Raw genomic sequence first — 14,575 nt, forward strand, 5'->3', positions numbered from 1 at the left:
AATACAATTTTAAGAAATCAATGTGTCATTCTCATCTCCTAGGTGTGACGCAATTCATATTCATTTTCCATCCTCCTTCTAATACATTTGAGAATTTTATTTGTAATTGATTTGTCTGTTTTCCAGTTGCAGGTGACCTTTTTCACAGATTTGTACATAAAGACTCAGAGAAACATTTCTCTAGGGATACTGTAGTTATAGAGTGAACCAACATTATTTGCTTACTGGTAGTATTAATGAATTTCTGAGTGGCAGTAGCCTATAGAGACAGGTTAATTTTGATATTTAGGCTGGTTTTGCATTCATACACTAGCTTGCATTTATCTGGGTTGCACTGCCTTTGTCTAATTCTAGGAGAGTTTATCCTTCACACTTGCCATTCCTCTCCAAACTTCTATGGGCTTTATTAAAAAAGAGATGCCTGGAATAATCAGCGAATATTGTTCACTCAGTGTCTACTCCCTCCCTTGGAATTCTTGATAATTATATAAAATCATGCTGCTATGCACCACAGACTGCATGTTTAACTATCTTTTTTGAGGAACAGTGGTTTAGTACTACTTTATTTTCAATTCACAGACTTTGCCATTTATCTTGCAGGTATTGATTTTTCCCTAACAGTCTTTTACAATGGACTTTAAAGCTCATTGGAAAACTGAATCTTTCGTGGTTATCTACTGACAGGCACAGTGAATGCCAGCTGTCATGCACTTCCTTTCTTTCTAACTTAGCACAGCCTGTGCAAATGTAGATTTCTATGTTTGTGTATATATAATCTTTCTTTTTCTTTTTCACCGTAAAGCGGATGGGGGAAATATGTGAAAGTATATATTTAAAGTTTGTAAAATCCTTCTACCAGAAGGTCAAATTTGAGTGAATAGAAGCTGAATCTAGTTGACTCATAATGTGTGTTTCACCCAAAATGCCAAATTTTTTCGTCTTGTGCAGGAACAAGAATATTAGAAGTGCATTATGTCCCTTTCCCCCAAAAAGCCATCATTCCATCATTTGCCTTATGGATCAATCAGGAAATCTATACACTTCACTCACAAGCGGACTTGTCAAGGACTGTAGACAGCAAAACCTCTCATGTGCAGCACTTGCTCTCTGTGCCTTCAGGAGAACTGAGGGGATCCTGCAGCAAAGAAATGCAGTCTCAAGAGAAAACTTCTTTCGATCCACCTCTTCATTTTCAGTGGCAGTCAGATATAGAACTATTTTTCTAAACCTTGCCAGGAGCTAGAATCTAACAATTTCTGTGGCCTGGGAAAAAATAAGAAGTTTCTGCTTAGTAGCTTGATACAGTTCCTACCAGGGCAGGAAAAACAAGGTAAAAAGTATTAACTACAAATATGTTTAAAAGGACACACTCCACAGTGTTTCCAAAAATAACTTCTCTTATTTATGGAAATATACTTACAATCTGGGGTAAACCCTTTCTTATACAGTTAACTTTGACAGTTTTAAATTCTGCAAACATCTGTGATGCTCCAGATGAAACATCAATGTTCCCATTTATTTTGTGAAAGTGTTCTGATCAGTTGCTTCTCTCCACATGGGGTACTTTCAAATGAAGCACTGAGCATACCCTTATGTTTTTTAAGAAAAGTACCTACCCCGAGCATATCTTATTTTCTTGATGGAATTGTGTGATTTAGTTTAGAATACCTCCCTTCTGTCCCTCCTAAAAACATGAATAATTCTAAAAATGCTGTGGTTGTATGTGTAGTACTTATCAATTCATGCCCCAATTACATTTATCTTCGTTCCTTAGGAACAAAGCTTATTACATAAGAAAAATTAATTGGGGAATGATTGCACTAACTCATTGAATGTGTGGCTTTATTCTTCAGAAAGAGTGCCTTTTTGTTCCGACAGATCAGCTAGAAAGGGGTCTTCTAAGGGGAGAATGAAGAATTCCAAGCAAAGAGGTACTGCAGAATAGGTGCTCTCTTCTTTCCTGGTCTTTTTACAGCATCAGCAAATAATTTTGTCAGAACAGGACAGGCATGATCCAGCTGTCACAGCCTGAACCCGAGTTGCTGCACAGGACAAATCCTCTCTCAGAAGTGCTCCAGCTGTGGATCCGAAGGTGTCATCATTTTTGTCCTGGCATCAAGTTCTACAAGCTCATGCTCAGTTACTCATACCCCTCTGTCTGAAACGCATAATTTGAATCAAATTCTTGGCTGGTTTTATATAAAATCTTCTTGTTTATAGCAGGATGGGAGACAGCATTATAGGAACTTCCCAAGTTGGTACCTCAAATTTGGAATGGATGTGTACAAAAAGGTACGTTTAGCAGAGCTCTTAGCATGCTAAAGTGACTTCAGTGATTCCTTAACATGTAACATCTTGCATATTGATTACATTTAAAGATCCATAAGACTTCAAAGTCAAGTGCATAAACTCAACAGAAATCAAAAATTAAGATTACTGTGGTCTCCCTTGTGCATTTATTATAATGGAAACTTGAATTTCATGCTTGCTGGCTTCCACCATACAGCTTCAACTTCTGTACCATTCTTTCTCTACACTTCCCTGATTCTTTGTCTCATGTCATCCATCTTGGGGACTGAATGAAGAAAGGATGCTTTATGGTCACATCGTGGAAGGTTGTCATGATGCATGCACTAAAGTGGCTGAAAACCAGGATTTATCTTGCAAAACAAACTTAATGATGGCTATCTGCCTCTCCCTAGAATATATACTCCTCGGGAAAAAAAGATATCTCAAAACTCAAGTACATTCTGCCTTGTCCTGAAATGAGAGCAGCACGACGTGATTCAGATTTAGTTGAAGTGGTAGAGACAGGGATCTGTCAGTCTGCACGAAAGCAGTATCAGCAACTTCTCAGATTCTATCATCATAGAAAATAATCAGCAATTCATATGCTTCCTTCTGAATTTGTTATGGCCTCAGGGGTAATCAAAGATTATAACATCTCTTGTAGCTTTCACTTTAGTGAAATGTTTTCCATCTAACTTGCCCATGATTGGTTTCTAAGTGCTGGTTCATACCTTCGTATTTCAGAGGACACAGGGGTTAATGTGGCCTAGTTACTGCTTCAATGTTTATTTCTCTTCAAATAGGTTTCTGCTGATTCTTTGTATTACAGTCCCTTCAATCCCTTGCAAAGTGGACCAGAAGTATTTTACATCTGCTAGTGAAGGTGAGCCAGCTGGAATGGGCTACAGGAAGGGAAAGAGGAACTGACTAGTAACTTAGTCAGAAATCTCTGTCTCTTCTCCAGAACTACCCTTGCTGGAATAAGTATCCCTGGCCTACCTCCAAGACAACTACTAGGAGGAACCAATTTGCTCTTTCCTCTTTCTGCATTTTCAGTTGTGTCCCTCGTTTCTAATTGCTGCCTGTATAGTTCTTATTTGAAGGGCCCAGTAATCAGCCAGTGCAGAAGTGGAGGTCTGCAGATAAGAGCGCAGGGCACTCATATTTCTGGCTTCCCTCACCCCTCCGTGCCAAGTGCCTCTTCTGCATTTGGCACAGCACCACAGCTTGGGAGTTTGCTGTTTCTTTAGCAGAGTCTGAATTCAGCCACTTAGTGCCCCGCTGCAGTGCCAAAGTATGCTCTGGAGCTCAGGATTGTATACAGGAGGAGCAAATTACAGATGCAGCCAACTGGATGTTACCAGTCTGTTATCTATGGTCCTCTTCACTGAACTAGCATGTCTATATACTCTCGATTTCGCCTTTTCCCTTTTGTGAAGTGCTGAGAGGAGTGACCTGCTCTGCTCCTCTCCCTCTGAAACACACTGCTCCAGAGAGCAGGTGAAGTTTTGTAAGAGCTGTACTTCATGCTCATTAGCTAATAGCACAGATGAGAAATCTAAGCGATTAACTTAGAAGGAGAAGCGTTTTGTGGGGTAGCTGGGTATTTTGTTTGGGGTTTTTTGTTGTTTGGGTTTTTTATAATCAAGTAATGGTATTATTATTTCCTTGCAGACATTTTGTTTCCTTTTTTATAGTCATAGAGGAACAAAAGACACTACATATTTGCCTTCTGTTCCTGTGCTGAGCACTTAAAACCATTCCTATTTCACTTTTAGTTACTGTGGCTATAATAGTTAATGATGTCCGAGTCGTAGCCAGAATCACCCAAACTGTAAAATGAGGAATCAGCCTGTTACCTTTTTGTAGAGGGAATAAAAGAGAATAATAGATGTTTTCCCAGATATTTACAGGTGAGAAAAGCAGATCTTCAGGAACCAAGGCCTTTGGAGGCCCTGAAAACTACTTACTTAAGGTGGTGTATTTTTCCCACAAAATATTTGAGCCATTTCTGCTGAAACTTTAAAAAAAAAAAGAACTACCAGCAAAAACCTGATAAGATGCACAGAGCTGAATATGGAAAATATGTTGCCAAAAGCACGAGATAGTCATTCACCCTTTGACAGGTTTTACAGTTTGTGATATTTTAACATAAAGATGCAGGTTCCCTAATTCCTATCAGGAATCTCTTTAAAGAGCAACTCTTTGTTAAATAGGTGAGCCTAAATAAATATGTTCCTGACTTGTTTCTAGTCTTTAATACATGTTATTGTCAAGAAAAAAATCTTATTTAAAACAACAGGGACTAGCTTTAAGGGAGAATCTCTTCAAATATTAATTATGGTTCAAAATTTCCTGTTACTTTGAGTTTTTTCTAACAAGAACAGGATGGATGAGCTTCTTCCTCTCAGTTCCCAGATCAGCAGCCAGATAGAAAATCCTCTCTCTAAGGAGAAAGTCCACTGACGTGCATTGGCGAGAAACAGAAGTTGCCAGGAGCAGCAGCCTTTACTTACAGCTTTACAGGAGCTCAGCGCTCATGATGTGATTCTGAAAAGTGGTTCCTAACTTGCAGCACTGCTTCCATTTTTGTGCATAGAAGTAATTAGGTCATCAGCCTAATTCAGTAAAGAAATACAAATCTTACCATTTGCTGAGTCCTCCAGAAAAATCTGTTCCTTGACTATGTGTTTCATCTCTGTCTTTACAGAAAGATTGGAGCTAGCCTCTCTGACATTTCAATAGTATTTATTTCTTTCACTAGTCAGCATAGGGAAAAGCTAAGAAGCCTTTAACTTTCTTGAATTACTTTCTTCTCAATTAAGTAGTGTGTTCATGACACAAGGAAACTGGTTAAAGGGAGAGGGTTGCTAGCCATAAATATTTTAGGCATCAGACCATTGAAGGATGCTTTACAAATACACTTTGAGGAATATGTATCATCTCAATGCAAGCAGTTGTATGTGTCTGTTGAATACAAAAGTGGCTGCTTTTGCAGCACCCTGGCTGTACATGGCTAGTTTTCCTGCCCTTTTAGACCTTTGTCATTTCATTACATGTGAAACTCAGAATTCCTGCAATAATTAATAAATAATAAATTATAAGAATGTAGTTAAGAATTAATTCCTGTTGTTCTCTTTCTTTATGAATGTGAATATAGCTGGGGGTCTTTTAATCTGGATACAGTCAATTTTGCGACAGCCTATTATTCCTTCCTTACTGTGAGGAGATGATGACAGCTGTCAGCTAACATACTCATGCAATTCTAAGTTCTGATGTGCATCTCATTTACCCTAGGCCTTTTCATACACTTGTATTCAAATGTATATATGTGTATGATATATCTTTTTTTAAGATTTTTTTTTTTTAGCAAGAGACAGGTAGCAATACTAACTCATTTTGGAAGACTAGGCTTCCTGTGCCTTTATTCTTCCCTTTTCACAGAATTCACCAAGGGCATGAATTTGTCCCTACCCTTTTTTTTGCACAGTTCAGAACTGCAGAGGAAATTCAAATATACCTAATGGGATACCATTCATTTTATGTGGCGGTGGTGTTCTGGAGCAGTCTCAGCAAGAAAACTGCCAGTGAAACTTATAAGAGACTCTCAAGAAGCAAAGGATCATATCTAAAGACATCTTAAAGATTAAAGCAAATAAGGAATCTTGCTTACCCCGAATGTTATCTAAGCTGCTTTTCTGACTACCAGTTCTTAGGCTTTTGCTGTTTGACAGAATTTCACTGAAAGGCAATTTTTCATATTATTTTACCTATTCGTATTATTTTATTTTCAGGTGGAAATAGGTAGTATACCAAGAATAACTTTGTTCTCAGGGTATGTTATTGGTTTGATTTCAGCAAGACTCAGACTGTAGTATGTTTTTATTTTTTGCTGAATTTGGAAGCAAGGCATTTTTGGTAGTGTGTTTTTGTTTAGCTGAACACAGAAACTGCTCTGAAGAACAACAGCCTTAATAATAAATAGCGGTTACATAGCATCTTCCCTTAGATGATTTTGAAGGCTGTAAACATGTTGTTTAGACCTTTCATCCTTTTTGTGAGGTTGTAAATATTTTTATCCCCATTTTGCAAGAGAATAATGTAAGGCTCAGGTGAAGTGACTCATATACAGGCAAACTTGTGAGCCAGCAGAGCCACAAAGGGAAGGGAAATTGTATCCCTTGAGTGTTGGTTTAACCACTGGATTCATACGTGACTTTGTACTTTCTCACATTTGGTCTGTCATGGTCCTATAAGTTCATCTTATAAAGTTCTGTACTATGGCAGAGGAGTAATCTGGATGGATCAGAAAAACTGCTGATTACTTAAAGCTGGTTCAGTTTAGCCTAAAATAAAGCATTAAACCTCAGATATTTGCTTTTATTCCTCCTCCTGTGTTTGCATGGGAGGATTCTCTTCTGTCCCAAAATAATTCAACAGATTTCTGTTTATTTCAACTTCAAAAATCTCCAATCTTGTCTGGAGCAGAAAAGTTGACATTTTTCTGCTCTAAGGGTTAAATCTGTTGTTGTTCACATTGCAAACTCCTTTTATGTATCTATATTTTCACATGAGAGTAAGCCTTAGAATAAACTGAGACCAGATTCAGATTTTTCTTGCTGTGATGTCTCACCAATTCTTTCTTTCTTTGGGTTAAACCTTTCTACAGAAAGCAAATGTTCAATTTTAATAGTCTTTTTCAAAACAATTTCTATAATAGCAGTGACGTTTAATTTTTAGAACACTTTTTCTAAAGCTCTCCTAATAATCATTTTCTAAACCAGAATTTATTTTTAATGTGCAACACGTGTATCCATGGATGAAAGGAAGGAAGGGTAGAGAAAATATTCCTAGCACTGAAATAGTAGTAGGAAAAAGTGATTAAAAGATGTTTTCTCAATTTTATTTTGATCTCTGAATGAGAACAGAGAGATAGGTTATCTGTGATGTGGTTTTGTTTTTAGAATACCAGTGCCTTGATTTAAGCGAGAGAAATGCGAGGAAGGGAGAGAGCAAAAAAGCAAAAGATCAGAAAATCCCTGATTTATTTTCAGTGTAGAATGTTTTTCCTTTTGCTTATGTTGGTCTAAACCACTATTTTGGACTGGTTGAGGAGAAATAAAATTCTCAAAAGACTGAGATTCATCCATGTCTTCTGAGGTTAGTCTGACAGTGTCTTGAAAATTAGCAAAAACCCTACTGAAAGCAGTCTCTGGTCAAACTTAGGATTCCCAGTTAGGTGCTTTTTCAGATGGCTTCTTGTCACCAGACTTGGTCAGAACACATCCTAAGATAGAGAAGGATGTGTGATGGTGAGATTATTTGTACTAGCACACAAGAAGGATAAATGGGCATCTCAGTAAAGATTTAGGGTTGAGCTTCCAAAGATCACGTGGAGGCAAGAAGATTAATGCATTTCTTTTTAAAATGGAAAAGATTTAATTAAGTAGGTAAAGAGAAAGTGTATTTAAGCATTTAAGCATACTAGCTTTCTTACTTCTAGTACCTATACTTCAACGGCATATTGAAAATCTGAAAACGAGTCAGAGAAACTCAAAATCTACTAAATTAATCAAGGCTTTTATAGTGGGAGGCTTAAGGAACCATTTATCAAAGAGAAGGTTAAGAGCGGATCTGATTGCAGTGTATGAGTGCCTACACATTCAGAAAGTATCTGAGGTTAGGGTGACATTTAATAGTGAATCACAACTAGATTGAGTGGTCTACAACAGTAATGGTAAGATGTGGCTTTTAAATGTGGGAATAATCCATCATTAGCATTGCTTACCCAATGTTATAAATTTATCTTAGTTGGAAACTTAAATCAGATGTTGGGGGCTTTCGCCCCCCCCCAGATTTAGGCTCTGGTTATTACACTGCATAGCAGGAAGGGCTGAAACTCTCTAGTGCATGAAATTGTGTCATGCATTTTTCAGGAAATCAGATGTAATCATTCCTTCTGGCTTAAAACAAATCTATCAATTGCTGCAGACATCACTTTTACTATTCTGTGTGATTGCAAATACAGACATGTAGAGAGAATCATCCCTTTCTTCATTTTTCCATGCAAGCTGTACTTTAAAAGGGGAATTTACAAGAGAGTAGCACACCAAGTGTGCATTATGCCATAGGATTGGACACAAAAAAGTAGGGAGGGGAGCGTAACTACTAGTTAGTGGCATGATGCAGAAAATCAGCCTCCTAACTCCAGCTCTGCAATTCTAACCAGAAATAGTGTGGAATTTTCAAAAATAAGATTAACTGAGTCTTATCCCTAAAAGGAAAATAAGAAAGCAGAATTTATTAGTATTTCATATCTTTTAAGACATAAAAGGTTGTTCCGGCCTCTGGGTGCCCTTTAGTTGTCTTCTACTAAAAGTAAAGTAGAATTGTGAACTCCAAAGTTGTCTCTTTCCTTTTTTATTTTTTAAATACTCACGATTATTTCAACAGCTCTTCATGGATAGCTGTAGTATCTGGCATGTCAGCAAGTCAATTACAGCAAGAGTTTTGTTTTGTTTTAAAATGCCTCCGGGCTGATTTCACTTACTAGTAATAGTGTGTTGTGGTCACAGCTATCACAGCCATGGTTTTCCTCAGGGAACGTAGAGCTTGGTGCCAAACTTTTGAAGAAAGGGAGAGACAAACACAGGGAGAAGTTACATAGCGAGAGATTTGTCTTCAGTGTACAATGTTGTTATTGTAATTTGGGAACCATGTGGAAGGGAAGAAAGATATTAGTCCCTGTCATCTCTTTTCTGAGTGGCTGCTTATGTCTCCCTGCATGTGGGGAAAGACATCTACTCAGATTTATTTTTTATTTTTTTTTTAGAAAGGGGGATTTGTTGCAACCTGAGTGTGGTTGGGTGTAACTTCAATGTGATCCAAATTTCATGCTCTTTACAGATGTGCTATATCATTGCATCTAACCATCAACCTAACACTACCAAGTCCACCACTAAACCGTGTCCCACTTTTACACATTTTTTAAATACCTCCAGGGGTGGGACTCAGCCACTTCCCTGGGCAGCCTGCTGAAGTGTTTGATAAATCAGTGAATATGTTTTTCCTGATATCCAGTCTAAGCCTCCCCTGTCACAACTTGAGGCTATTTGCTCTTGTCCTATCAGTTGTTACGGTGGGGGGAAAAAACAACACCTACTGTGCTAAAACGTCTTTTCAGGTAGAGCACCATCAGTAGATCTGACTCAGGTGCTTTTGGTGATGCAAAATAAGCAAGGATATGTGTAACAGTATAGCATTGATTTGAACAGTAAATTACACTTGGAATTAGCCAAATGAGAAATATGTTATCTGTTGGGATACAAGCAGCATGAATGTGGAGAGAACGGATTCTTACTAGTCTGCATTGGCCAAATATGCTAAGTATTGCATGTTAACATCTTTGATTTTATGCTGGGCATTTTAAATATGTATTCTGTTGAGTATGTATATTCAATTCTGTCACTCTTTTAGGCATCAGTATAGTTACAGCAGGAGGGTGTATATGTACAACAGAATTTATGATAAGCTGTAGCACACGATCATTCTCTACAGTGGCAGAGTGCTCAGCTTTCCTGACAACTGAAGCTCAAACACAAGAGGAGTTCACATAGGTCATGTGATCTAGACAGGTGTTGAAAAATTCTAATTGTTGTTGTTTGCCTACAATAATAATAATAATAATAGGAGGAAGTGTTGTCCAATGTTTAAAAAAATCCCAGAATGTAGTTTAGATGTTGCTCTTGCATTGATAATTCATATATGCCACTGTTTTCCTCCTTTGATTGCCTGAGGGAAGCATTGGATTGTTATCAGTTTGTTCTAAAATACAGTTTAAAATTTAGCTTTATCAGAGTAAAACAACACAGTATACTGTAGGGCCACTCTCAATGGTTTGTTCAGAAGCTTCTTAATGCCTATTGGTTAAGTGATACTCAGATAAATCTCTTATACCTGCTTACCAATATTCTGTTTACAAATGCTTGTCCAACAAACAACACTAAATTTGACCCAAGAGTTACCTCATGATGAGAGGTAACTGAACTGAGGGCACAAATTCTCAGTCACAGTTTTAAACCTAGCTCAGATTTAAGGTAATGCTGCTGTTAGGAGAAAACGGAGCTTTTGGATGTAGATTTTGCTGGAGTAGTAGCTATAGAATGTATGACACTTGCTTAGCAGATCAGGAAGGGAATGAAAACTCAGAAATTAGATCATTATATGGAAATGGCAGTGTCTGAGTTTATCCAATCTTTTAAACTAGAGACTCTACCTGAGCAAAAAGTAGAACAAATATTCTGGATTTCCAAAAATCACAAAAAGCAGCTTTTCTTATAAATGTAATGTCACCTTGTTTTTTTTAAAAAAGGCTTAGAAATGACACCTAACCTTTCTGTTTGCAGCAACTTACCCCGTAACAGTATCAATGCAATTTATTCCTGAGACTCACAAATTGGTGTTTGTACTGTCTATGTGTAAAGAGATCTTTTAAAATAACCATAACTTCAGTTTCACAGAAGGTGTTCTCCTGATGCATGTGCTCATTTTTGTTTTTCTTTTTCCTGCAAGTATTTTGATGTCTCTTAGTAGTCTGGTTCAGTTCCAAAAAGGTGCCAGAAGAATTCATGGTACAATGACATAGAGCAGGTCAGGGAGAGTTTCTGATAGCAAGAGCAATAAGATAATTCAAGGGTGAAAATTTTTAATTTCTAACCATTACATGTAACAACACATGTAAAACTGCTTTTGGACCCAGGTACTGAAAGGTACCAAATGGGATGCAAGTTTTTAAAGCCTGTTTGATGAGGAATGCAAGGGTTTGGGTGCTATATTTTTTTCCAGATTAATTGATAGAAATTTTAATAAGAATAGTGTAAGAGGACACCTCATGCTGTAAACTGTCAATATAGTTCCTTTTTAAAGATAACTGCCTCTTTACAGACCTGTTTGTAAAATAGATGTGAATAAGGATGTCTTAATTGACATATTTTGAATTACTAAAGAGGATTTTCACAGAACTCATTGGCAAAGATTTCTGACAAAACTAAATCAGCATAAGAAGATCATTTCATGCCAAAAAAATACTTGTGAGGTAAGTGAGATGAGGAAGGTTGATAATGGTGAAGCTCTCCAAGGCAGAGAGGACAAAGAGAGATGAAAACATTGTGAAAGGCCTTAGTGGTACTGAGAATCTGGACAATAAATGGTTGGGTTTCTATGTTGATAAATGTAAAGTGATGCATATACAAAGAAAATTTCATGTAGGAAATAATGTGCTATGAATTGGCCATTATCACTTGGGAGTGATGTCTCAGGTTTATAATAGAGATTCTATTGAAACATCAGCTCGGAGTTCAGTACTGATCCACCCTGACTATCATGTAGGGTTTCTGTCCATATCTTCAAAATGTTTGAATGAATTTGTTAAATTGTTGTAGAATTAAGAAGGGCAGCAATAATGCTTAAAGGAATGGGATAGTTTCCATGCACTAAATGATGAAGCAACATAGAGATAATTTGGGATCTGGTATAGGTGTTAGAAAATTAGATCGCATGGAGCTATGTTTAAACAAAAATAATAGTTTCTTGACACAGCAGGTTGTAGGCATTGGACCTCACTGCAAAGAGCAGGAGTAATGTTTTAGATAGTTCAGGGTGTGACTATTCAAGAGAAAGTAACTGGGTTTTACCAAATACATAGAAAATACCTGGCTCTGGAAAATTTCTTGCAGGAAAAATGTGAGGAACTTGAGAAAGCAATTGTAAGAAATACCCTATATGTTTGTGTGGCTGCTGTTCTTCTCTGGATAACTACATATGATTGTTTTGGGGGATAAAACAATAGGCTAGGTGGAACTTCAGTAGAGTTCAACAGTTCTTCTGTGCTTCTGGATTACTTCTTGCTACATTTGCATTTTCTAAATGCTTTAAAAGTCATTATTGCCATTCTCAGTGGCTGTAGAGTGTTTCTCATGTTTGTGTATTCTGAAATTGGGAAATGGAAGAATTAGTGGTAAATTACTGCTGAAACCTGTCCAAATTCTATTAATCTTTGCTCACTTTGATAGGTCAGGTGGCTTTAAGGAGGCTTGTTGCAAAAATATAGTATCTTCTACTTTTTTATAGGCTTTTTTATAAATTAAAGGCTTTTTTATAATTAACTCTTCATTGAAACAACTGAGATAGGAGAACAAGACTAAAAAGTTGTTCAACTTAGCTATGGCTCTGCCAGAGCACTGTGAAATCACTTTATTAATTCTTCCCACAGCATAAACAGCATAGTGCAGATTTTTATTTGCATTTATAGTAGCTGTTAGCTTCTGTTTTTATTTCATTTCATGGAACTGTTTTTTAAATACCAGTGTTCCCCACTGGGCAAAGTATGCTGCGTCATTTCCTAATATATACCTCAACAAATTACTCTCCTACTCACTCATCACTCCCTGCAATGAAGAGGATAATTTTGTTTTGTGATCTGAGATCAGTTTACCCTGCAGCATTAATCTTCTAACAGAGAGATACTATTCTATTTTTCCACTATGCTGTAATCCACCCCAGTTTCTGATATATTTAAAACCTATTAATTGTTAATGCTACACTTCTTGAATTCTAATCGTGACCAGACTACATGCGGGGCTCTGGTTTGGGGAGGATCATTAACCGTTCCCCTGGGGATCCTGAGTGGTACTTTCTGGAGTCAGTGTGAGCCGTATTATATGTGCGAGTTTGTCCTTGTGCTGCTATATCTGTTTGAAACTGGGACTTTCTGTGTAGTCTGTATTGTACAATTTTGCCTAATGCTAGAGCTGTGGATTGTTATCTGAAATGCACAGAGGAATCATTGATCTTTGCTTCTTTTTGCCTTTTTATTTTTTTAAACGGGACTGCAGATGCTAGTGGATATTTTTGCTGTTTCTTTTCACCAGCCTCAGACACTTCAAATGGTTGAGGTACTTTTCAGCATTACTCTTTTGTTCTAGACTACCTGATCTAACAATTAGTAGTTAAGTTGAAAGTCTTCCATTTAAGAAGAAAAAAAACACATATTCCCTGATGATATATCTTAATATATATTAATATATTGACTGGTATGTGTATTATAAAACAAATGCTCAAAAAAACTTTAATCTTCATGTATATTTGTGTTATATTATGCCAGGTGATGCAATAAATGGTACAAGTCAGAAATGGATTTTTTTGTATATTTATACATGTTTGAACTTTGGATTGTCACTATATTCTAGAAACAGATGAAGTGGGAAGTAAGGACATTTATTTTAGGTTGTTTTTTTTTACTTTATCACATTAATTGTAACAACACTGTGGTGTCATTTAATAATTCAGTAGTTCTTTCTATCCAAGGTGTTTTTACTTCTGTAATTGTCTTAACATGATACCACTCTGGCAACGAGATACAGTATTTAATGGGAAAAGCTAATAAAACTTTTTATCATCTCTCCAGAAAATTTGCTAGTAATGACATTTGCAAAAGCATGCATTTGGCTTAGCAGGAATGCAGCAAGAAACTTACGTAGCTGAAGTCAAAAAAAGTTGTGAAGTGTTTACTGCTAGGTAATAGACTATAGGAGAATATCATCTTAGGTACAATGGAATGTGTTTTTCTTGAATTCGTGTATTTGTGCATGTGCATATACGTGGAGAAAATCTGTTCTAAGGGAAAATTACAATCTTTATCCTCAGGTTCAGAATGTCTTGGAGCAGCTAATTTACTGTTGTATTTCTCTAACTAATGAATCAGTAAATTCAACTTTTCTCTATCCCTTTTGTAATTCAGCTTTTTGTAATTTGTAATCAAAAATGTGATGTGTACCGTCCAAGACTAAATAGCTAGGTTTGATTTCTTTAAGTAGTACTGTAAAGGAAAAAAAAACAAACCCAAACCTGTCACTGTGACTGTAAAGCAAGCTTCAGAAAAACATAACTTTATAACAAATTGAACTATTTTCTCCTGTGCTAGTTTAAAAACATGATTGGGAAATGAGCACTTATCTTTTCTTGCAGACCATCAGGTTTTGCCCTCTCCTCTTCAGAATCCATTTCTCATCTTAAGTAAGAATTGAGGACCACACATGCACAGATGCCCATAGTTTAATGTAGGTTGAAAGGCAACTCAGAGGTCATGGGGTCCGACCTCCTGTTCAGAGCAGGGTCAGCAGTGCTATCAGAGAGAGAGATTCTGTTTTATATCAGTTAGAAACATACGTTTGAATCTTCTTGAGTCAGGAAATTATTTTTAGTCTATATCCATGCCACATCAGGAAAA

General features: G+C 36.9%; 1 protein-coding gene across 6 annotated transcripts in view; it reads left to right on the top strand.

Moving 5' to 3' along the window:
- ZNF385B (zinc finger protein 385B) overlaps positions 1 to 14,575 on the top strand; it is a 151,101-nt gene that overhangs the window by 98,818 nt on the left and 37,708 nt on the right. The window contains exon 1 of one of the 6 annotated variants that reach the window (XM_069861055.1): positions 13,182 to 13,241. The exons of the other annotated variants lie outside the window; for them this stretch is intronic. Coding sequence (XP_069717156.1) covers positions 13,182 to 13,241 — 60 coding nt within the window. Of the gene's footprint in view, positions 1 to 13,181; positions 13,242 to 14,575 lie in introns of those variants that run through there. 6 annotated transcript variants of the gene reach the window in all.

This window comes from Phaenicophaeus curvirostris, chromosome 7 (assembly GCF_032191515.1).
Source record: "Phaenicophaeus curvirostris isolate KB17595 chromosome 7, BPBGC_Pcur_1.0, whole genome shotgun sequence".
Lineage (NCBI taxonomy): Eukaryota > Metazoa > Chordata > Aves > Cuculiformes > Cuculidae > Phaenicophaeus > Phaenicophaeus curvirostris.